At 38.8% G+C, this 25159-nt stretch overlaps 1 protein-coding gene across 6 annotated transcripts; it reads left to right on the plus strand.

Annotated features, from left to right (window-relative positions):
• On the plus strand, positions 1-24408 carry MTMR6 (myotubularin related protein 6). Of its 6 annotated transcripts, none has more exons than XM_086621372.1 (14): positions 1-65; positions 5990-6106; positions 8070-8232; positions 8806-8963; positions 9704-9832; positions 10908-11042; positions 12223-12355; positions 16506-16615; positions 17658-17783; positions 19024-19073; positions 19860-20060; positions 20753-20887; positions 20964-21090; positions 22727-24408. In XM_086621372.1, exons 1-14 carry the CDS (start codon positions 42-44, stop codon positions 22985-22987), a joined length of 1869 nt encoding a protein of 622 aa, XP_086477498.1. In that variant the 5' UTR covers positions 1-41; the 3' UTR covers positions 22988-24408. The 6 variants fall into 6 exon arrangements, with proteins under 6 accessions (XP_086477498.1, XP_086477507.1, XP_086477541.1 ...); XM_086621381.1 differs by having other exon boundaries at positions 8860-8963; XM_086621415.1 differs by lacking the exon at positions 19024-19073 and having other exon boundaries at positions 19987-20060.
• Positions 24409-25159: the final 751 nt, after the last annotated feature.

Below are 25159 nucleotides of genomic sequence, written 5' to 3' on the forward strand. Positions count from 1 at the left end.
GCACCGCGGCGGGTGGCGGCTGCAGCTGAGCGGGCGCCGCCATGGAGCATATCCGCACCACCAAGGTACTCCCGCCTCGGTCTCTCTCTGCCGAGTGGGGCTGCGCTGCGGGAGGGGGACGGTCCGCATGAGAGCGGCGGCGTTGCCGGTGCTGCGCCGGTAACTGTGGGGTGGAGAGGGCCGGGCCTGCTCGGCCCGCTCGGTCCCGGTCCCGGTCCCGGCCCCGGCCCCGCCGCTGTCAGCTGTGGGCGAGGGTGTTGTTGTCCTTCTCCTTCCATTTTGTAGCTGGTGCCTTCCCGCGAGGGGCTCCAGGGCGGTCCGTGCCGCTTGGGGTGTCCTTGGGCCCCGGTGGGGGCAACGGGGGTGCCTGGCTCCGGTGCTTCCCCTGGCCCGCTGCCGCCGCCCTTCCCGGGGGCTTCTCGGCTGGAAGGGGTGCCGGCTGCCGTGGGGAGCTCGGTGTGTGCTGCTCCGGTGGGGCCCTGCGGGAGTGAACCGCCTCGGTAATAAGGGGCAGGCGCTAAAAATCTTCCTGGTGTAACAGGGGTTGTAATGCGGGGTGGGGAAGAGGGGCAGCCGCCTGGGAGGGGATTGTAGTTGGTTTTTGTACTCGGGATGCGGTTCCATGCAGCTCTTTCTAGCTTTGGAGGCAAATCAGTTGTGAAAACAACACTTTCTTTTTCCTCTTCCTTTTAGAGACTGGTGTGTGTTGTTAGGGAATGGAAGCTATTGCTATATGTACCGTGTGTTAGGCTTTTCCAAAAAAAGTAGCTAAGCTGCAGTTGATATTTTAGACTTTCCTGATTTTTTTTTTTTCTATTTCCAGTGTGTTAGTTATGTTTTTGTTTTTTTTTTTTTGGAAAGACAAAGTCTTATTTGTTTTTGTAAATAATTTTAAAGTAAGCTGTTAAGTTACAGGTTTTATAGAACAAAATTCCTAACTGTTTTTCTCACTTGCTCGTCAGCCCTGACTGCAAGGGCTGTGAAAAAACTGCCCCTCTCTTGTGTCCTGGAAACGGTCAGGTGATTAGTTCCCTAACCTGGCAGCCTGACTTTACGTGAGGTTTATAGATGTTTAGAGAAAAGGAGTGGTCATATTTCATCTCCAAGTGGTAGGCTTACAACCAATAATTATATAAAGACTTTTTTTTGAGTGAAAGCTTACATATGTAGCTAGTTTTATTTTTCATACATATTTTTATGTGTCTATAGGAAACAGGAGGAAGGTCACTGAAGCTACTGTTAGTGACGCTTGAGTTTACTGGATGGAATAATCTTGCACCATGCTGACAGATTGGAGATAAGGTTTCTTTATCAGCCTATTTACTTATAAACCTGAAACTCCTAGTTTAGGAACTTAATATTGTATTGTTATGGTCAGCAACTAATTTCAAAATAAAAACTGGACTAAAACTAAAGTCTCGTGATGATCTGAGTAGCTGTTTAAGTTTCAAACCTGAAATTGAGACTAGAAAGGCTATAGGTCACTGATGTTTTTTGCATCTGCAAGTGATTGTGTTTCTGTGTGTTTTTGGGCCCCTGCTGGGGAAAATATACTTTGTGTAGCTTTAAAATAACTGAAGAGAGAAATGAGCTCTGAACACAACTTAGATGATACAAGACTTACTGCTTGAAGCAATTATTTTTATAACTCAAAAAAAAAATCTCTCCTCTAAAAATATCAATTTCATGGCTAGAAATAGCATGAGTGGTTGTAATCGTCATTTGCACTTAGCTTTTTTTTAAGCTGTTGGTTTATTGAATGTCCAGGTGGATTAAAATACCTATGTGCTAGATAGTGACAATTATGAATATTAGAGTTATAGGAAGCAAGAGAATTAAAGTACAGCCAGCAGTGTGGGTTCAAGTTGGATCTCATTCTAACTGTTCTGAAACATACCTACTTTTTCTAATCTGACAGCACTTCACAGTTTTTTCAATTGGTTTTATTAAAGTAATAGTGTGAAATAAGCTTGAAATAACAGTGCGGTATTGCACAAATTAACTGCTGTGTAGGGAAGCTGTCATCCCTAGGAGAAGGTGATGAAATAGGTTTTATTCCTCCTCAAACTGCAGTTTGCTGGAAATGTTGACATTAAAATTGTCTTAGAACTGTGTCATGGTTTGATGTGGAGGGGGGGGGGTTCTGGTGGCAGGAGAGGGGTTTTGCTCCCTGCGACCTCCCCGGTTTTGGAACCGGGTTAGGCTTAGTTCTGGCCACCAGATCAGACTGCCCGCCCCCTCGGGGTTGAGCCAATAGGGCGCCTCTGCGAATTGCCCTATTTAAGTCAGGACAAAGGGACTGGAAAAGGTGCTTTGCCCAGGATCGAGCAGAGAAGGGAGGAGGGCACTGCCCCCGCTCCCTGGCTCCCGGCCGGGCAGCTGCCTGCATCGGGCCGGCGCCGCCCACGGAGAATGGCGGCAGCGGAGCCAGCTGGGGAACTCGGGGGCACCCCACTGCCGGGGTGCCCACTGGGCTGAGTTCACCCAGAGAGGACTGAGATCTGAGAGAAACAGCCGCATCGACAGCAGGTCAGTGAGGATGGAGCGGGAGGAGGTGTGCCGGAGCCGAGTTTCCCCTGCGGCTGATGGTGAGATAGCAGGCGGCCCCCCTGCAACCAGGACGGCCTCGGTGGAGCAGAGACCCACTCGCAGCCCGTGGGGAGAAGATGCCTGAGCCTGAGGATGGTTGTGTTGGGGTGCACGACAAGGCAGAGAGGCATCTGGAGTCTGCGTGACGACCCACGCCGGAGCGAGTGGCTACAGCCCCCTAAGTACCCGAGACTGTGGTAAAGCCCACACTGGAGCAATCTGTGGGGAAGGATTGTTTCCAGTGGGCTGGACTCACGCTGGAGAAGTTTTGGATTTTTCCTCGTGGGTAGGGGATCCATTGGAGCAGGGGAAAAGGGTGTAAGGACTCCTCCTCCTTTAAGAAAGAAGCAACAGTAACAGCACGGAATGAACTGACCTGCACTCCCCCAGTCCCTGCCCCCTGTGCTGCTGGGGGGAGGAGGTAGAGCCGGGAGGAAAAGGAAAGGGGAGGGGGGAAGGTGTCGGTTTTAAGATCTGGTTTTGTTTCTTTCTGTCCTCTCAAGTAATCGGTTTTTGTTTCCCTTTGTCCTTCTAAGTAATCATTAATAAACTGTTTTGCTTTGAGAAAAGCCCTGTCTGTTTTGCCCAGGACCATGGTTGGTGGGTGCTCCCTCTGTTCTTGTCTCAACCCTCAGTCCCTCTGTTTTTTTTTCTCTCCTCTCTACTTTACTGGAGAAGGAGAGACAGTGTGAGTTTTAGTTGCTGGATCAGCCTAAAACCATGACAAACTGTCAGCACAGATACCCAAAATAAAGTTAAGCTTTTTGGGAAATTGAACTGTCCGACAGATTTATGTTGAATAAAGAAGTGAGGTCAACTTAAAAATCACTTTTGTCTGAAAATGTGTATTTAAATAGCAAAAAATGATGAAAACCAGTTCACAATATGTCATAAGTGGTGGTGGTGGGGAAATTACAAATAAGAATATTGTGTTTTTACAACGAAGCTTTCAAACTAAAGATAAGTCCTTAAAGATATTTTAAAGCAAAACATAGTAGGAAAGACTGGAATTTCTTCAGTCAAGTCTATATCTTTAAAGTCAAATCCGTTTTAGTGAAAACACTGAGAGATTTTTCTGCTGGAGATGGAAAGCTTTGGTTAGCTTGACTGCTAAATCCTGAGTTTATTTTTGCAAGCCTGGGACTTAAATGGGGAAGGGAAAACTCCTTTTTGTTTAATAAAAGAATCTTGGAATGATATACTGTAATTGTTCTTGTCTTAGTTTAATTGTTCTAATTTATTCCTTCAGTTTTTTAATGCAAGACTTCAGAGATATAGTTCCAGCCTTCCTTTCTGTTCCAGCTTTTCTGCTATATTGAAACACTTTTTTTTTCTTCAATCTGTAACTCCTAGTCCTGATAAACTAACTGTCCAGTCACTCTTTCACTAAAACACTCTATGTTATTGAGGTAGCTGTTTGAACTCTTACTGGCTTAAAAACTCACTAATTTGTTAGTGCTAGTTACTGTCAAAATATCGCTTTTGATTGCTTAAATGATCTGTTTACAGATGTGCTAAAACTCAATAGCACTCCTCAATCTCTTAGTCTGTGAGTACATTCTCTTCAAAACTGACTTGTTTTTTATAATCAAGGATTTGCCAAACTTTACAATTAAAAAGAGAAAAAAAAAAAAAAAGTTGCTGTCTAGCCGAGTACCCGTTAAAGCTGACTTGGGTCAAGTTTAAATGAACATGCCATCTGTGAAGGCTGTGTCTAAACTACATTTCAGTTGTCTTTAGGAAAAGTATATATAGAAGTTACCTTTCAAAATTCTTGAAGACTTTACCTATGCAAGAGGAAGCTGAGGCACTAATGCCTGTCCTCGTCTAACACAGAAATATAGAGAATAGCTGTCTTGTTACATGGAGGAGAACGGAACTTCGCATGCCAGGGTTTTGTGGGTTGCATTACTAGAACAAAACCGGAGCTGTTTCTGTGCACTTCTCAGCTTGCCGGGGAAGTGCAGTGTCAGGTACCCGAGCAGTTGCTGCTGCAGAACTGCCCAAAACGAATTCTGTGTTTTGGCTATGCTGTATTGCTTTTTGCTACTCAATGTCTGAACTTGCTGGTTACAGCATAATATATTTTGAGGTACTGATGACTGTAGCTTCCAATTTTTTTTGCTTTCTCAACTGAAATCTAGAATATCATAGTAGTACTGGCTTTTAGTACCCCTGTTCTGGTTTTTATGTGTTAAATTGCTTTTCTAACTTTCAAACGCAAAATTAGGCCTTACTATATTGTAAGAAATACCTGAATTGAAAAGGGAAATTTTTAGTGCTTTATACGTGCTTTTAGTAGATAATTAAGTTTGTACACATGAAATAAACAGCTTAACATCAGTATGGTAGATGTGGGTCTTCTAGTCACCTCATGTGGGTGCTGGTCTTGCTGAAGATATTTGAAGTTCTGCCATGTGTTTAATGGCAGTAGCATCAAGTCTGAAGCATAAGAGCTTTAAGTTGGCACTAATGAGACAGTGCTGCCAAGAAAGAGGAATGCATGGAGTTAAGCCTTTCACCATACTCCTTTCCTATTGTTGCACACAAAGAATCGTGTAATGTTTGCTTCAAATAAAGCAAACTGTGGAGCCCATGAAGTTATAAGTAGCAGATAAAATGCAGGCTATCTAGAAATCGCTTTCTTTGAAATATTTTTTCATAGATAAGAGCTTTAATGTTATTCAGGAGGAGAAGTCTGCCCTTGCAAGACTCAAGCTTGACATATCTGCTTCAAATGCCAGCACAGTCCTTGAATTTCTAGGAGATTGTTGTAATTATTGGTATAGTGCTTGTATTTCATTAAAATTTACTTTGACTTTGAGGCAAGGTTATGATGATCTAGATTTTTCAAGTTGGAGATGATACAAAAGACCGTAGATACCTAAAAGTGAAGTCTGGAGGACACAATCTTTATGGCTTTGAGTCTGCAGACAGCCAATGAAGCATGTTGCCGAGATCAGCTGTTAATCCAGTGCTGGCATCTCAATAACAGGAAGTTGTTAGTGTGTTTGGTCTGCTTTGGGGAAGCAGTCTAAAAGCTTTGTAATTCGTTGTTCTTAATTATTTTTTTAAAAGCTCGATACTCTGGTCTCTTTTCCTCATAAATAACCATTGTAGTTCTGTATAAGGAGTATTTATTCTGATGAGCCTAGCCTTGTGCCGTCATTATGCACTTTTGTATTGAAACAAGGTATTTTAGTCAGTCTTCTTAAAGCTTATGTGACCACTACAGTATAGTGACCAATAGTCTGGCCTGAATGGCCTTATGTTTGCTGTGTTATGCGTTCTACCATTTCCAAAATTATTGCACAAACTGACAGAGCTTTTGCAAAGTTAGGATTCTGTGTTCTGCAAAAAACTAAAAATTTTATTCCCCCTTCCCCTTTTTTTCTTGCAGGTAGAACAAGTAAAATTGCTGGATAGGTTCAGCACGAGCAATAAGTCACTGACAGGAACTCTGTACCTTACAGCAACTCATCTGTTATTCATAGATTCAAGCCAGAGAGAAACATGGGTAAGAATAATGAATGCTTGTGGCTCAGGAGCACAGGTTCTTCAGATACGTTTATTCTTCCTGATCTGAGATTGAATTTGTTTACTGAAATGTTCATCTAAGGCAAATGTTACTCCCTACGCTTTCCTCGTCCATGATATCATAATCAGTTAATGATTTGCAGATTGTACTCCTGTATGATTCTGCTGCAATTGAAATCAGATAATGTTGAAAACGTTCACTTCTGTTCAAGCTGCTGTAATTTATTCTGTAGCCTTCGCTTGTATTCCTGAGTGAATGTGTGGTGGTTTTCTTTAAATAACTGACTCACACCACAGTTCAGAGGCAGGAGTGGGAGACTGCTAGATAGTTTAAGCATCCAGTTTAAAATTTCCTTGTTAACTTATCTTGTATTTAAATCCTGCCTAAGTTAAATGAGATAGCAAAATCTGAAGATCTAGGCTTTGGTGAAATAATGAGGATCCTATGCCTCTTTTGGAATAGTAAGCAGCTGTTTCTTCTCAGGTGTTCAGCTCTGGAATAAAAGAATTTGGAAGGGGCTGCAGTTTCTTGGTGACAGCTAGCAATGCTGTACAGTCCAAGTTGGCTAGTATAGTAATTCTCATTAGTTTTTCTGCTTATTGTCCTGGTGGCATACATGTGGACATCAAGTTCTGGCTTCCACTATAGCCCAGCTATCTGACTGAGTTCAGTGCCTTAAATCTGTCATTCTCCAGGATGAAATCTCATTTCCCTGGGTGTCGTTAGCACTTTTTTTCCTGTAGGTGTAGTTTTCTGCATTACCCTTAATCTTGTATCCTGGTTATCTGACTAGGTGCCTCATGGTACTTCCAGGGAAAGTTATTTTTCCGTGATTTATTCTTGGATACAATGTACAATTTTGTACAAACCAAACTGCTGCTCTTTCATACCAAATGGGTTATTGGAGAGAACATGATTCAGAAGCATTTCTTGCATCTCCCTGTGCACTATGATAAAAGGTTTCATTTTGAGCAAATTGAAGCTATGCTCCAAGTATTGCATTTCTGTGATGATAATGCAAGTACCAAGTGTAATTATGATAATGTCTTCAAGATACAGTCTCCTTGTAAATGCATGTTTGGCAGCATAGTTTTCAGATGCCTGTCTAATTCTGATCAATATTTAAGAGGAGACAATTGCTTCAGTGAAGTAATTGAAATGCTATCAAAAGCATCTTGTTCAGTTGAGCTAATGTATCTGTGGCTTTCTTCCCATAGTTGAACAGCTGTTATTTCCATGTATTTTTCTAGATTTTGTGTAGATTTGCCACACAGATAAATCTATGAAGGCCTTTTGTATAGTCATTGCTGTGACAGTCTTCTGTTAAAGTGGTTGAGAGGCATTAAGCTAAGATACTGTCATGTCTACGGAAACATCTCCTGTATGACCTGTTGTGTTTTCTTATCTCCTGTTCATTCTGTAGATGTTAAATACTGGAATTCTAAAATCTTCAACATCTTCTGTATCTTTCATGCTTTAAGTTGCTTTCCCTGACTTGCTTTATTTTGCCTGAAAATTCTGAAGCATGTTCCTATAGATTCTTAAAAATAATAATAAAAAAAAATCCTGTTTGGACCTTACCTAATTAGATGTATGCTTGTCAGTTAGGAAAGTTGTAGAAGAGGACTGAACAACAGCAGTGCAGTTTTACTTCTCACTTTTGCATTTAGAAGGATATTTACTGTTCCTTACAAACACTAGGTAACACCTCAAATTGAGGGAAGAGAACAATTACATTTTGACAAATTCAAGTATCCTGCCCAAAATGCCAGTCTTGGATTTCTTCTTCTAAATTTATTTCATTTTATAACTAAATGATTGACGAAATTAGTCAAAAATCTGTATTCAGCATCACTTCATGTGTCTTATATCTGCTCTTGTAAGTAGTGTGCTGTTCTCATTTTTCATCAGTGTGCTTATACTGAGTTCTTGTATGCCACAGATACTACATCATCACATTGCTGCAGTGGAGAAACTTCCCTTGACTACTTCTGGCTGCCCCCTTGTCATCCAATGCAAGAACTTCAGGATAGTTCACTTTGTTGTTCCCAGAGAGAGAGATTGTCATGACATTTATAACTCTTTGCTTCAGCTGTCAAGAACAGGTAATGCTTCTAACTGTAAAAGACTTTACAGTATATGCCTGGATTACAAGTTTATAGGGAGGGGGAGGGAATCCATGTTTTTTATATTACTTATTTTAAAACGTGCTTTAGGTAAAAGTCTTTAAATGGATTTGGTATGTAAAGATTTTAATAATTAAGTATTAATCTGCATGCAAATTCAGAAGATGTGTTGTCTGGTTTTTGTAGGTCACTGATATTCACTAAAAGAATCTGTGATGTGGATGCCCCATCCCTGGAAGCATTCAAGGCCAGGTTGGATGAGGCTTTGAACAACCTGGTGTAGTGGAGGGTGTCTCTGCCTGTGGCAGGGGAGTTAGAACTAGATGATCTTTGAGGTCTCTTCCAATCCAAACCATTCTATGATTCTATAATAGCTGCAGAATAAGTATTTCAAGAGCATCAAGTATCTATTTAGTCTTGCTTCTGAGAATCTTGAAGCCTGAAACTTTCTCTACAACTTACGCATTTTCAAGACTTGTCAACTGTGCTACCTTTCTCCACTCAGATGTTTTTGGAGACAACTCATTACATTGTCTTTTTTTTACCTTTTAGCAAAATATGAAGAACTGTATGCCTTCTCCTATAATCCAAAACAAAACGAATCAGAGCAAGTCAAAGGTTGGCAGCTTATTGATCTAGCAGAAGAATATAAGAGAATGGGAGTGCCAAATGCTAACTGGCAGTTGTCTGATGCAAATCGTGATTATAAGGTAAGTGTCATGGAAACATGTTTTGCTTTGCATCTGTTTCTGCTTTATCCTCTAACTCTAGTCCTGTAGAAAACAGTCTAATACCATGAAGTCACCTGGCTTGCAGCGTGAGCAAAAACATGCATGTGGAGATAGCTAACTCCTTAATAATATGCGATCTCACAACTTTCGAATTGAAGTTTTTTCCAAGTCCTCATTGAGAGAGTATGTGGGCATGGATGCATCTGTTCTTTGGGATTGTTTCTAGAACAAACTTACCTGTTTGAAGCGCAGCCCCAGTAATTCTGGTGCTCTGCAGCTTTGTTATCCCTCTTAACTGAGAAGGACTCTACTTTAGGATTTGCAGTGTTGGCTGTGAGAGACAACGGCTGTGGTGGTGGAGCTGATTTCCAGATTAGATTTCATTTTACTTTGTAGTCTGCAAATACAAAAAAAATGAGTGAAATGTGTTTCAAATAAAATATTGAAATTATTCTTAGCATTTCTACTGAAGAATCGGGTTCTTGAGAGGTGAATGCTAGTATAGAAATGCTTTCCAGTAGTACCTGATTGTATAACTTGGATACCAATTTAAACTTCTTTATCTGTGACTTGTCTCCTCTTCTGAGTTATTTATGTGTATAGAGAAACATTTTAGCCTTTCTCTTATTTCACCTAAGATCTCTCAGATTGGATGCAATAAAACTAATACAGACTTTGACTTGTACATAAAATTCTTTTTGTGCATATGTGTCTTTCAGATTTGTGAAACCTATCCTAGAGAACTTTATGTTCCCAGAACTGCAAGTAAGCCCATAATTGTTGGTAGCTCCAAGTTCAGAAGCAAAGGAAGATTTCCAGTGTTGTCGTACTATCATAAAAATAAAGAGGTATAGTGGGTCTTCCTCTTAATGCAAATGTACTGGAAATTATTTCTCAACACTTGGCAGTAGTTCAGGGTAGGTAAGGAGGTAATACTTGTATAAGAATGGTATAACTCATGATAACCTTAAATACAGCTGATACTAGTGGTATCTAACAGGATGCTGAATTAAGCTAAGCCAGTTTAAAAGAAATCCTTAAGTAATCAGTTGATAATTAGTTGAATCTCTTAAAGCTTTCAGAAACTGACCTTAAGATAACTGAAGATAGCTTTTTGTCAAGTCATCTGTTTTCCTTGATATGTTGAGAGTAAAATCTGTTAGGTCAAAGTAGGGGTTAAAAAACCCCCACACCAGCAACAAAAAAAAAACCAAAACAAAAGAACAGAACTAGTTCTTGAAGGAGGAATTTGCAAGATAAAAAAACAGAGGATGAAAAATAACATTTTGTAGGGTCTGGTAGAGTGGTGTGAAGCAGCATCTGCTTTTCTTGTCTAGGGGGTATCTTTGGAGGGAGAGAAGGGTTGTCACCTTGCTCAGTTGGAGAATCTATGAAGGATGAGCATTAAGCTACTAAAGGCATTTGAAGACAATTGCCACTTGGAATATGTGTCTGATAGCTTCTGAAATACAATGTGACATTGAAAATAACATGATGAAAATTACATCAGACAATAACATATTGTACTTACAATAGTAAAATCATACTTGCGGTAGTAAAACCAAGCATAATTCATTTCATATACTTCAGGAAAGCAAGTTACTCTCCTGGTATTTTTTCCAGCCTATACTTGTTTAGAATTTTTTGTATTTGGGGAAAGACCGTTATGTAAACTGGTACCTTGCCCTTGTAGATGAGCCTGAAAAAATTTTTTGATAAACCTTTAGATTTAAGTTGTAGGTACTGTGTTTGAAGGTCTGCAAGCGATATGCTTAAAAAATTGCAACACCTAAGCATTTTTCAGTTTAGTGCTGTTATCTGCCAAATAGAACAATTTGTTTCAGTGTCTTTTTAGAATTACATAAAGCATTTTGACTACGGGTATTAAACTGGTGTTAACTTGTTCTTTGTTTTCTATGGTAGGCTGCAATTTGCAGATGCAGTCAACCTCTCTCGGGTTTCAGTGCCAGGTGCCTGGAAGATGAACACATGTTGCAAGCCATCAGTAAAGCAAATCCTTCAAATCGCTACATGTATGTCATGGACACCAGGCCGAAGGTATGTACTTAAGGTTCTACAGACTAGCCTCTCTTCCTGAAGACTAGAGTACAGGGTGTTACAGTGTAATTCTGAAAAATTCAGAGTTAAATATGGCTCTGTTATGGACAAAAGTATTCTTTAAAGGTAAGGTTAGGCCTCTCTAACCAAGCATTTCATTATTTGCTTTCTTAAAGAAGCTGAACCATTCTCAGGACTTAGCTATAATTCACTGAATATGCTAGTGAGACTTTGGGGAGGTGCATTTAAAAATATACTTTAAAATATATTTAAGAAGCAGATAGTTGAGTGGAATCTAAGTCACTTTAACTGTTTGAAATCAAATTCATGAAATGGTGAGCTGTGTTGAGGCTTCTTTTAGAAGGGGAGGGAGTACTGTGTTCTGTGTAAATGTTCTGTGAAAACTGCTATTTTGTCTGCCTTAGCCAGGGAGAAGTAGGGGGAGTTCTGTTGTAGCATTCTGAGGTCATACTTCATCACTGTCTAACTAAATTGAATTATATTGGGTTTTTGACCTGTGTTGGAATGTGTGGGGTAACCTTCACTCTTTAGACCATCGGCATTTAAATTGGTATTTGGTTCACTCAAATCTCTGAACACAGCAGCTGGAAAACAAGGGTGTAAACTGAAAATCCTACACTGTAGGATCTGCGCTTATTTTGAGCAAGGTTCAGCAGTAGGTCGGTCTGACAGACTGAAACTGAGCCAACTGTGGATGCTTTATAGTTGTAATTTTTATAGCTCCAGCAATTTATTAGCTTCTTACCCTGAACCTGACATTTTTCAGATGCCTGGGAATTGTGTTTATGGTTAAGTCTAGGTCTTATTCTTTCCTTTTTAGGTTAATTGCTGTGTAGTGTCTTTGCTCAGGAATGTTTGGAAATAAGTAAAGGTCTGTTGATGGAGAATATGGAGGAGAAAGTAGGAAATCATTAAATGCATTATTCAGATATGTCAGCTCTAAATATGTTACTTCATGTATCAAGCCTTTCTTACACTTTAATACTTTCAAGTTGATTTGCCGCAAACTGTTAACTTATTAGAATCTGTTTATAGTATGTGTTCTTGTGTGGGTTTTTTCCCCAGTGTATTCCATTGAAATCACATGACTTTCTTTTATTAATTTGAGATTTTTATTTCAAGTACTAGTTTTCAGTATTTTTTTTTGTCTTTTTTTAAGCTTAATGCAATGGCAAACAGAGCTGCTGGGAAGGGCTATGAGAATGAAGACAACTACTCTAACATTAGGTTCCAGTTTGTTGGCATTGAAAATATTCATGTAATGAGATCCAGCTTACAAAAACTTCTGGAAGGTATGTTCTAACAGTACTGTAATAATGTATATGGAAAATAAGATAAATATTTTTCTGATGTCTTTAATAGCTTACACAAACTGTATTGATATTTCTATATTTTTATCCCAGCTCTATGTTTAGTACCAGTTTGCTGTGCTCTGTGTGATGAATTACCTTAAACCTTTGTTTTAAACTGTAAACCCAATGAATGGGCTTATTTTGAAGAAAAATAATGGAGAGTGGCACATATATCTTGAGTGAACTTGATTAGTATGTCAGTGGCTTGTGGGAGAGACTTCTGTGTTTTCCAAGTATACATGCATGCATACACATGTGTAATATAAATGCATGAAGTAGTGTGTATCTGGGCATACACTTTCATGTTTAGAATACTGATTCTTCAAGGAGCACTTACTTCTACAGAATTCACAATAAGCATACGGTCTGTACAAAACTTGAGTTTTTTAGCCTGGTGAGCCACTTCTGTACTTGTGGGTAGATCCTAGAGTGTTTGTAGGGAATGGGGAAAAGTGAACCCCTTCACCGTACCACTGCCTGCCACATGGTGATGAAAATGGAGAGGCAGAAGTCTGTTAAGTACTTCTGTTAATGTTTTATTTAAGTAAACAACTGAAAACTTAAGAGACTTTGTAGAGTATTAATACTGAGATTAGAGTACAGAGGCAGAAGTCAGGCTTCTACACCTGGCAAACAATATATGTATAAATGCTTGCCTTGTAGAATTATGCAAATATTATCAGTCATGAAGAAGGCTTACACTTGTATGGAAGCCTATTTTGATGAAGACATTCTGGCTATGTTGGTCAAGAAATCTTACGGGCTAATGATGTAATCATGAGCAATGTCTGTAGTTGTTCGCCAGATCAGATTTTGGGGTAAATGAACACAGTTGTTCTACCTCTAGTGAATTACACAGACTGAACAGAGTTTTGCTGAATGCCAGTCTAGAATCTTAGAATTTAGCATCTTTAGGGGTAGGAAGGACCCTTAAAATTTAGGGAGGTATGCAGCAATTTACTCTTCAGACTACTATAGAAATGGGATGATGAGGAAGGAAATGCTATGACAATGGTTCACAGCTTAAAATGAGGAAAATGCCTTTAACTTCTATGTACCAGCTCCCCCTGGACATGCTGAACTGAATGTTTTCAAATCAGAAATGTGATACCAATGACCCTATTCTTTCAAGAGCTATTGTAACTGGGACTGTCCTCAGTTGTATTTAGAACAAACAACTGTTATTCATTCTTCAGCATGTGTCCTGCTCCTAGGCAGGAGCATGTGTTTATAATGGGATCCATATAGCCAAAACTATCTTGAATGATAGTTTTTGTGAAGTAGCTAATCATCATAGTGGTACCATAAATCATCTTTTACCCTTTCAGGGACTGTAAGGGACTGGAAGTTATTTTTTTAGTATATAAGTGTCAAAACAGTGTCAGTGCAGTTTCTTTATTTCATCACTAAGTAGAATAAAAATGTCTGTCAATTCACAGAAATGGAAAGTAATTCTTTGGGCACAACATATGTATTCTTATCTGTGCCTTGGTTTATAAAAATATAGAAGTCTAGCTAAAAGGGGGAAATACCAGTGGTGAAGTGTTTCTACCAAGCTGAAAATTCTGATCAAAAGTGGGTTTTGACAGCAGTATCTGGGTGAAAACAGACTGAGGGCTGGAAGCCTGTTTACTTTCTAGCTGAAAATTTGTGCTTAAAACCATAAGCTACAGAATGTAGGGGTGAGCAGCCATGAATAGTGCCTCTAGACATTGTCTTGTTTGTCCAGTCCCTTTCCTGCAGATGTTTGAGAGCAGCCCTGAGGAGAAAGACTTGGAAGGTGTTGGTTGAGAATCTCAACATGAGCCGGCAATGTGCTCTCGCAGCCCAGAAAGCCAACCGTATCCTGGGCTGCATCCAAAGAAGTGTGGCCAGCAGGTCGAGGGAGGGGATTCTGCCCCTCTACTCTGCTCTCGTGAGACCCCACCTGGAATATTACGTTCAGTTATGGGGCCCCCAACTTAGAGACATGGGCCTATTGGAGTGGGTTCAGAGGAGGGCCACAAAGATGATCTGAGGGCTGGAGCACCTCTGCTATGAAGACAGGCTGAGAGAGTTGGGGCTGTTCAGCCTGGAAAAGAGAAGGCTTCAAGGAGACCTTCTAGTACCTAAAAGGGGCCTACAAGAAAGCCGGAGAGGGACTTTTTGCAAAGATATATAGTGATAAGACAAGGGGTAATGGCTTTAAACTGAAAGAGGGGAGATTTCAATTAGACCTAAGGAAAAAATTCTTCACTCTGAGGGTGTTGAGGCACTGGAACAGGTTGCCCAGAGAAGTTGTGGATACCCCATCCCTGGAAGTGTTCAAGGCCAGGTTGCATGAGGCTTTGAGCAACCTGATGTGTAGTGGAGGATGTCCCTGCCTGAAGCAGGGGGGTTGGAACTAGATGATCTTTAAAGGTCCCTTCCAGTCTAAACTATTCTATGATTCTAGATTTCTATGTTTGAATATTTTTTGTTTCTTTCCTTTAGAATAGAGTGGTGGACCTGTTTGTGTACTGTTGTGATTGAACAGGTGTATGGAACCACTGATGTAGAGAAAGTGTGACCTAGCTGAAAGGATTAAGTAGTTCTCAGCTGATTTCCTGCATCTAGTAGACCTTTCAGAAGTGGAATTTTTGCCTAACAATGTTATCTCTTTCAAAGACTAGGCAAAACTAGCTTAGCTTTTGCTGCTTTTACTGATAATTACAGACTAACCTTTAAAATTAGGTCTTGTATCCAGGGATTTCTTGATGTTTTGTTACCTATTGTGCTATGGTTTGCTAAGTGTTTTTCTAGATGACAAAGATCTGTAGGGTTTAGAGAAGATGCTTCAGTACTCATTTGGAAGCCTGCCTTTGTTAGAGCATTCAGTGGTAACTGGCATTATGACTCTTCCAGAGCAACGCGGAGTATGCCAAAACTTGTATGGCTGAAAGCCATGTAGTACAGATACCGGAAAGCTCCATGAGACAGTGATTTAAGAGTTTACAACCTTTGTTACATCATGGGACTTGACTGAACATGAAGCTGTCACAGAATGAGTCGCTGAATTTTCTTCTCTACTTTCCCTACTGATTCACTTCATCCCATACTCAGAGATAAGGATTATTTTGCAGCTGTGTGAATATCCCCACTGGCAGCTTTCAGCTACAGAGTCTTTTTATTTTCATTTGGGACCCACTAGCTTGGTAGAAAGTAGGCTTCTGCTGTGGCAGGGGCAGGTATTTTTGTAGGTGGCAACCTCAGGTATCTGATATTAGTCACGCATAGCTGAAACTATATCAGTCAGACTGTTTCTTTTTTTTATTGGCAGAAGTTTGTCATGTTTGGACAGTGATGTAACTATGTGAGTTGCCACTCAAAATCATGTCAGAACCAGGTGATCTGTCTCATTTGTGAATTGATAAGTGTCTGTGTGAGAAACTTTCAGTCTGAATCTGCACTTATTGCTGTTACATTGCAAGATGGCTTTCCTTTAACTTGAGTTCTTCCTGGCCCTCTCAATTGGCATTATTGTTAAAAGATTGAAGTATATTAGGGAAGAATGGTAGAGATCAGAGTTGGAATTGTAGTATGTAATTTCTGGAGGTAGACAAAACCTCAATAGTTTTCAGTTCATCACCATGTCCTTGTACTGCACTCGCTTTTTTCTTCTAAGCAGAGTGGAGAAGGTGATGAAACTCTGTCAGTCTGACTACTCTAAACTGCGTATATTGTCTGGATGCAGTTACTTCCCACTAGTAGTTGTGATTTCCAAGTATTTCTGGTAAGCTTTTGGCATTTGCCTTACCTTCCTTGATAAGGGAAGGGTAAGGCTCCCTATTGGGGATAACCAGTGTATTTACTTTGAATGTTATTTTGTCAAAAAGGCAAAAAGATCTTACTCTTGTCATTCATGGTTACTGTAGTTCTACAGAGTTGAATTTTGAATGGAGAACACTTTGTAGTACCCCTCTCTTAACCATTTGTGTGGTGTTTTCCTGAAAGATTTCTAGTCAACTTACAGCATAGGGCATTAGAAACAACATATAATTATTCTTCTTTCCATTTCAGGGTATAGGTAGCTGCAACTGCTTAAGGTTTTCTAACTCTTGGTTTCTTTCAGTCAGTGGCACAAAGGGTTTGTCTGTCAATGACTTTTTGTCTGGTCTGGAGAATTCTGGATGGTTGCGTCATATTAAAGCTGTGTTGGATGCTGCTGTCTTCCTAGTCAAGGTAACTTGTGTGCTTCTTTGTTTGATGCCAAGTTGACTTGCTACCAGGCAATATTATGCTTAATATTATGTAGTGTGTAAAATTCTTCAATTGACCATTTTGGACGTAGGTGCTTAATATACCCAGATACATCCGATATGCTGTTTCAAGTATTACATGTTTTTTATGACTGGAGATGTTAAATATGCCAGTGAATGTTTTGGGATTTTTTGAATGCTGTTGGCTCACCTTATTGGGAGATGAAGAGATTCTTATTCTCCTTGATTATTTTGGGTATTTATGAAAAGCGTAACTAGTTTGGAGATGGACGGAGCAAACTATTATTTAGTGTACCTTGAAAAACAGAGCTCCTGGGGCACTAATGGCAGAGAAGCCAAATTTGCTATGTTGACTTAATCTGGCAAGGAAATATGACTCTTTATGAAGAATTCAGAGGAACAATTGCTTTTGCCAGGCACCTGTGAAGCCAAGAGCTTGACCTGGGGGGAGCTGGGTGAAGAAAAAACCTGGATTTTTGTTTTTACCAGGTGAAATAACAAGGAGTTAACTTCAATTAAAAGTGGATGATTCTCCTGAAGATGACCCTCAAAAATATTTGGACTAACAGGATTTGAATTCTTAGCTGAAGCTAATAGGCATTTCCTAGTCCTTAACTTTTGTGTAATATAACAATGAACAAGTAGGTATCTTTAATGGTGTATTTGTGTTGGTTTATTTTTTAACTATGTAATGTGCAGTCTACTTCTTTCTTAGTATGCATTGCAAGAGGTTTTTAAGTTCTATAAGGGATAGAAAGAGAACTGGGAACCACTGTAGATGTTCTTATCACCTTATGCAAAGGCAGTAGTGAAATATTTTTTCTTTTATAAGGAATTTTCTATGATTCCTAGCTTTCTGATAGCATCAAATCCTTTCCTCCATAATAAACACTTTTCTGGCTTTGTTAAACAAAATAGTCTATGCTGTGAGTTCTTGTACTTATTTACTAAGTTTTGAATTCCGTCTAGAATAGAACATTCACTAAAACAACTGTGTTTTGCAGGCAATAGCGGTTGAGAGCGCGAGCGTATTAGTGCACTGCTCAGATGGCTGGGATAGGACTTCCCAAGTTTGTTCTCTTGGAGCCCTATTACTGGATTCTTATTACAGAACAATCAAAGGATTCATGGTAAGCTAACTGTTGCATTGTTGACTTGTTCCTTGGTAGACAAAGGATGTAAAACGTTTGAGTGTGAAAGAGAGCAGTGTAAACGTACTGATGCTTGCTTTTCGTAGTTACAAGATATGCAGTGTACTGGCACATCTTTCTTTTTAGAAATATTTTGCTACTGGGAAGAACCATTTATTTAAAACCTCAAATACTGATATACAAATAGTGGATTGCTTTAGGCACTCTGCAGAAATGTTGCAATGATTGCCTTTTGTGTCCAAAAAAGCCCCATAACTGTAAAACATAAGGATTGCAAAGAGACAGCAGATATACGAAATTATAGCAGCTCTGTGCTTTTATCACTTGTCCCAAAGTCAATGTTATTAAAATAAAAAAAATTACAACTCTGCCAGTGACAGAGACCTGAAGATACTTAAGCAATTTCAATTTCCTCATCTTTCTATAATAGAGAGAAGAAGAATAATTTCAGTAGGATTGTTTCAAATTTGAGAGCAGGAAAATCAAGTGTTCTGCAGTGGCAATGTGAGGTGTTATGGCAACTCTTGAAAGATGGTATATAAAGTCGGTTCCCTGTATTGTTACAACTAACTGCCACAAATATTACAAGCAACAAAAGTGAAGATGAGGAGGATTTATTGCTTGTGAATAGTGAGAATGTTTGTAATCTTTAGGCAAGTAATTCCATCTCCTTGTTTTTTAGTCCTCACTGTCAATTAGATTTCTGGGGAACTTCTGCAATAGGCAGGCAGTCCGGCATTCCTTTTGGTGCCTGATACTGTGACTGGAGTGATTACAAAAAGTTGGTGTTGATATTAACAAACTTATTGCTATAAAATGTTACAAAGATTATATTGTGTGGTTTTATGTAAACTATGATAGCAGGAATGCAATGCTAAATTTTTTCTATACTTTGCAGTTTCTTTTTGCAAGCTGGTTGATAATATATTTGTGAAGTCAAACAATACTAGTATGCTTAAAGCGAGCTTGATTTAATAGCAGTTATCTGATTGTCAACCTGATAAATTTTTTTTACTAGTTTGAGAAATGTGCTCTGAGAATACCTTGTGAAAGACTTCCAAGAAAATAAAGGAACTACGAAGTGACAAATAGTTGCTCCTACTTTAGTTTACTTGACTCGAGTTTGAAATACAATATATCGATAACCTGTGGGGTTAATACTATATGTGTAAGATTGAGTAACATTTTATGTGAGATTTTGTTTGGTTTTACCCTCTAGGTCTTGATAGAGAAAGACTGGATCTCTTTTGGGCACAAGTTCTCTGACAGGTAGTTCACTCTTCCAAAATACCGTAAAATGTTGACAGTAGAAAGAACTAACTATTCTTAAAACCAAAAGATGACTTGTGGATGTTAAACTATTGTGGTGTTGCTAGAAATTTTGTGATGAGTGAGCTGTTTTCAGTAGACAATGCGCTTTGTGTATTGCTATTTATTGAAATGCCTATTGGATAATTGTTTTATATTACAGAGATAAATTTGTAGTTCTACTGGTGCCTCACTCTCAGATGTTGATACCTGCAGCTAGATCTGCGTGTATGTATAGACAGTGCAAAAACTAATATAAAGCTATGTCCCAGCTATTTAGGCAATATAAACCACTTAGTTTTGAAATCTTTAAAAATGAGTTTGCATTTATGTTTACTTTTAATGATGAAGTCACGCCTGTCTCTAGAAGTCCTGTATGTTGAGAGTTCTGTTTTTCCATTGATCTGCCTGTCATCAGCAATGACAATAGCCCTGCTGCTATTTACTGCGTATTAATTTCCTTTTAGCTGTTATACTCTGATGATGGAAGTAATAGACACAAAGGAACTTGACTGTCTCGTATTGCTCTTCTGTACTAAGTACAGATTGTGATTACTTACAAGTCAGAAAAATAGGTTAAATATAGACTTATTTCTATTCAAAAATTGCCCCAGTTCTCAAAGCTAGGTGCTTAATCTCTAAACCAAAGCTAGTGTCAAATCAATGTGCTGTTTAAAAACAAGTGCAACTAAGACGTTTTTGATTTCTGACTTAAACCAGTTTCAATCTGTTTATGGAATCTTCCAGGTGTTGTCAGTTGGATGGTGATCCAAAAGAGATATCGCCGGTGTTCACCCAGTTTTTAGAAAGTGTGTGGAATCTGACTGAGCAGTTTCCCCAAGCCTTTGAGTACAATGAAGCTTTCCTCCTTCAGATCCATGAACATGTCCATTCATGCCAGTTTGGTAACTTCCTTGGAAACTGCCAAAAAGAGCGAGAAGAACTAAAGTAAGCAGATGTATTGTAATGTGTTTTTTGTTTATTCTGGCAGACTAAGAACTGAGAGTCGTCTTCATTTTAGGCTCTGAATAGAAATAGACACAGGACTGGTAATACTGAAAATGATGTTGAACTGCATTAGGGAACAGCAGTGCTTCCTATACTTTTGCACAGTCTTTCTAATTCTGCAAGAAAATCCCATGCTGATTTTGCACAGGGAAAGTTAAGGCTTCTTTCTCCCTACTTTTTTTTTTCCTAAAGATGGATAAGCTTAAGTTTGGAAGCATCAACTCATTCCCTCCCTCAGTCTATTTTCAGGTAACTTTAAAATTCTTGCCTACTCAAGACTGACTACTGTCAGAAGCATTATTAGGATGTCTCCTAATGCTTTCAGTTGGAAAACTTCTGTAAAGTTTTCATCAGTTCATCTTTGGCTCAAACTGTATTTTAAAAGCATTTATTGCAACTAGGCAAAACTTGCACAGCATAAGCACTAGCACTTCTAAAACTGATAGTTCTGTTCAACGTTAGCATATGCCAGGAATAAGCTGATTCTTACTAAAAACTTTTAATCTAAGATTTATAACTATTTCTGGTAACTTATTTCTAAAAAGTTAAGATGTATTTATGATGTTGAGTTGAACAGCTTCTGGTTTTTGTTTGCAATCAGTGTCTTGACTGTGATCTTGTCTTGCTTTAAGATTAAAAGAGAAGACGTATTCCTTGTGGCCGTTCCTGCTGGATGAACAAAAGAAATATCAGAATCCTCTGTATAATCCTGATTTTTCACCAGAACTAACTCTTTTGGAGCCTAATACAGTATCATTCAACTTTAAGTAAGTTTGAGTTATATACACTATCTCTTCTCCAATTCTTTATCCTAGATAGTTAAAACTGTCTGCCACATTGCAGGTTTTGGAGAAATATGTACCATCAGTTTGATCGAAGTATGCATCCCAGGCAATCTGTGTTCAATCTTATAATGAACTTGAGCGAACAAAATAAACAACTGGAGGAAGACATTAAAGAACTGGAAGCTGTAAGTATTATAAAATTAAGTGTAATTGTGGCTTGTTCTTCAAATTCACGTTTTTAGTCTAATGATGTTGCTAGCTTTTGTATGAGTGTCACTACCGCATGGCCTAGCACTTGTTCTATGTAATGTTAACTTTGACTTTCACTGTGGGCTTCTATGCTCAATGCCAGACTATGCAGCCAATGATCTGCTCTTAAATATGATTTATTGCGCCTTACTGATGAACTGTATTATATAAAAGTGCTCCTACTACCAAAGCATTACTGAAAATGGCTTAATATAGGTTAAATTTACATGAAACTTACCTTAGATGACAAGGTACCCATTATACAGCTGTTTTGCTAAACCAAGGAGACTGAAAGTGTTTTATTTCCATTATAGCTACTAAAATGGAAGCAGTAAGTATTGTCCTTCTTCTCTTAACTTCCTATGCAGGTGCATGCTATTGTAAGTCACCATAGTTATGGGGCATATACATTATACTGCTTATTTGAAGACAGGCTGAAATCCAGAGATCAGTTTTCTGTAAATGACTTCAATAGGTTGCTACAGTAAACAACCAGGAAAGACTGAACAGTGTATCTCACTTTATTCTAGTATGACTTAATGTAATGAATTCAGGTCACCTAATCTTAAACTGTTTCAAATCTTAATTGTATATTTAAACGTTTTTATACAATTGAAGAAGCAAGATGAAAACTCAAGATGAAGCAAGTGGAAGAATAAGCAAGATGAAAATTCAAAACTGAGACTTCACTTTACTAGAAACTTGTTCCAAGGTCTTGAGTGAGAAATGTGGGCTCAGGTGAAGTTGAGTGATGAAAAGATGGAGTTGTTTTGAAATCTTGATGTAGACTTTCCTACTACTGTCTTCATCTTCAAAAAGCTGGTGTTGAGAGACACTAAAGTCTTCTGAGCTCAGTCTAGGTTTTAATAGAACACAAACACATCAACAAAAAATTAGTTCAGTTGAGTAGTTCGAGCTCCCAGTTACTGGGTGAGATTGAATTTTTTAAAAAAAACATTAATCCAAATCTTCTTTTGCTCAGTGCTTCTAGGATAGATACTTTCCTCCAGTTGGTTTCTAGTTGACATCTTTTAGTGTATTCCTGCATTTGAACAAACTGTATTGGTGTCTTTCAGATATAAAAGAGAAGTCTTTTAGAAGGCCTTTAGGAAGGAAATAAGGGCTTAGGTATAAAATTACTTTTTGTCTTTTAGAGACTTGTCATCTACAAGCTCACTGCTTGCTAATGGTACCAAGGCCTGTCTTTCTTTGCCTGTACTTCAGAAAGTATTCCCATCTCGATAGCAACCAAGTAAGGGGGAAGCCTAGAAGGACCTGTCCTTCTCTACAGATATTAACAGGCAACTCTTCTGCCTTCTGCTCAGCTGCAAATTTTAAGCACACAGGGCTTGTAGCATCTGCTGTTAACTGTGGGGGGGGGAAAAATAGTGTCCTATCCAGTGGCCTAAGTACAATAATACTGTCACATATCTAACCTATTAGAGTATGTAATAGCAGATTCTGCAGATGCTGAGTTAGCCAGCAAAAGGAGTGGATTCACTTCCTTTCAAAGTAGAATATTATCAGTAAAGCAATGATGCTGACTGTTAGTAACTATTTCCTGTATTTCAGAAAATAAAGCGGAGAAATGGGCAGTCAGGTGCAATCCTTGTGAAGGAACATCAGCAGTCTGCTCATCCAGCGCCCACGGTACTGAAAACCCCTCCGTGCTTCAAGAAGGAGCCGCCACTGATCCCTGTGAATGACGCTGTAAGAACTATAGAGGGCAGCAACACAGCAGACAATCGCTATAGTGAATTCGTGGAAGAGTTCTCGAAAGCTGAGCCTGCTGTTGTCAGCTTGGAGTTCGGAGTGGCCAGGATGACCTGCTAATTAAAATCCGGCACTGTGTTCCTTTTCTAGACTGATCGAATTAAGAGATGGATTACTTTGAGGGTGGGTCTGTGCTGCATGACCAAAATGTGATTTGTATATCGGCAAGTTTTGTTGACATAGACTAGAACAGCATGCTAGTTGTCAAGTGTTTGCTGTTCTTTTAAGGAAAAAAAAAAAAGTATAGTTGTCTTTTAAAAGAAATGGGGGCATTTGGTAAGTAGTGACTAGAAATCAAGGAATGATATGTCTTTGGACTTAAGTCGGTTTGCACTAAATTGATTAAAATAGTAATATTACTTTTTTCAGTATAGGACAACACAGGTGGTCTTTCACAAATTGATTTTATTTGGGCAGGAAAACTTGAACTTTCTACTTTAGGAACTGAAGCTACATGTATATATCACATATGATAGGAACACACATACTCTTGTTTATTGTCACCCAGTACTAACTCTCAGTGTATTAAGTGCCATGGAAAAATTATGATGTATTTTGAATCATAAATAGTTGGCCTTAAATCTGTCAGAACAATGATATTGTCCTTACTACTGCAGTCTACCTGACTCTGTTTACATTGTATTTGCTCAAATTGTTATTTCCTTAAAAGAGGACTGAATATAAGGAATGAAGCATGCCTAAGCTGACACAGCCTTTCAGCAAATAGCTGTATGAATGTTGGCTTATCACTGAAGACTGTTCTTTCTTCCATTTCCTCTGATTAAAATATAATAGATTGGCCTGATTTTCCTCTCTGGCAGCTCAGTAGATTGAGCATCATTGAAGCTACAGGTTGTCTGAGCTTAAATGTTTTGATTTGTGGCAAGATATTTAAGCATAGAGGGAAGAGTAAAACATAATACATGAGAAAACAAAACTTAGCCAATACCTGAATAGTTAGGTTCATTCAGATTGTTTGCTCTGTGCTGTGTAGTTGTTCAAGTTGCAGGGATGGAAGGAGAAGTTTTGGAAGTGTGGTCTACTGACACTGTTCCCAAGTGAACAAAAAAAGTCATTCATGTGTCTGAAGGCCATGAGAAACTGGGTGCCTCCTAAATCTTTCATCAGAAGAAAATTTTAGTTATTAGTGAAACCCACTTCTCATCTTGTAAAAATTTGTCCAACCTGTGCATATTTTAAGTAATTTCAGTACAATCTGGAGGCTTTTATGTAATTGGAGAGAGCACAAAAACTTCTAGCAGGATGCAGTAGAGAGCATGGGACATAAGGAAAAACAGGGGGGAAACTTACCGTTTGTAAGCTTAATTATGTATCTGTAACCTTCTAGCAAGGGAGAAGGCTTTTGCTGAAGCTTGTCTCATGATGGATTTTCTGAGTAGATGACAGAATAGGGAAGAAAAATGCTGGTGTGCACTTCTTAGAGGTATAAATTACAACTTTGGGTATTAAGATCCCTAGGTAGATGACCTTTTATCTCTGGATTTAAATTGTTTTTGCTTACAAGCAAAAATGAGTTGATTCTCATCCTAATCCTTGAAGTCTGTTTGTTTAAACTACTGGTGTGTCAGACAGAATTTGACATAATTGGCAGCATTTCCCTCTTCACCATATTGGATCCAGGACTCTATTAACAAGGCCAGTATAGGTCATGATCAAGTTGCACTTGTGAAGCTGTCTGGGAGAAATTAACTGTCTCCTGTATTTGGGAATTAATTCACCTGTTACCCTAATTTGTTTTTAAAAGCCTGTAAGTGTAAATAAAGGTTCATAAGTATTTTTATTCCTGAAGATATGAGCATAGCGTCATCTTTAAAATACATTATCAAGTCATTTAAGCACGATTAGAATTTCTCCACTACAGGTTTTGATTGTTTCACATTTGCACGGTGGTGCCTTACAGGGTTGCAGCAAGAGAGGTTTTTGTGCCTTGTTATTTACTGTCTCCCCTTCTCCTCACCTTCTGTATGCACTTGGTTCTGTGGTTTTCCTTTGTAAAAACATCTTATGTTAAGCATGTATTGTATCACAGTAGTGAAACCGCTGACAATATAGGTAAGTGTTATCAGTTTGTACTTGTTTGTTTTAAACATTTAGCTGCTCTGGTGTGCCATGTACACTTTTCATATTTATTGTTTAGAATTTATAGACTCAAAAGATTATATTAAGCTTTTTTGCAAATGTTATATGTTGTTTTTACTCTAACAACCATCT

This window comes from Tauraco erythrolophus, chromosome 1, assembly GCF_009769465.1.
Source record: "Tauraco erythrolophus isolate bTauEry1 chromosome 1, bTauEry1.pri, whole genome shotgun sequence".
NCBI classification, from domain to species: domain Eukaryota; kingdom Metazoa; phylum Chordata; class Aves; order Musophagiformes; family Musophagidae; genus Tauraco; species Tauraco erythrolophus.

Excerpts from the sequence above, each read along its gene's own strand:
- MTMR6 (XM_086621372.1), top strand. The coding sequence starts at position 42 with ATGGAGCATATCCGCACCACCAAG. Across the intron at positions 16,616-17,657 it reads CTGCTGTCTTCCTAGTCAAG|GCAATAGCGGTTGAGAGCGC; the intron begins GTAACTTGTGTG and ends TGTGTTTTGCAG. Across the intron at positions 20,061-20,752 it reads AAAGAGCGAGAAGAACTAAA|ATTAAAAGAGAAGACGTATT; the intron begins GTAAGCAGATGT and ends TCTTGCTTTAAG.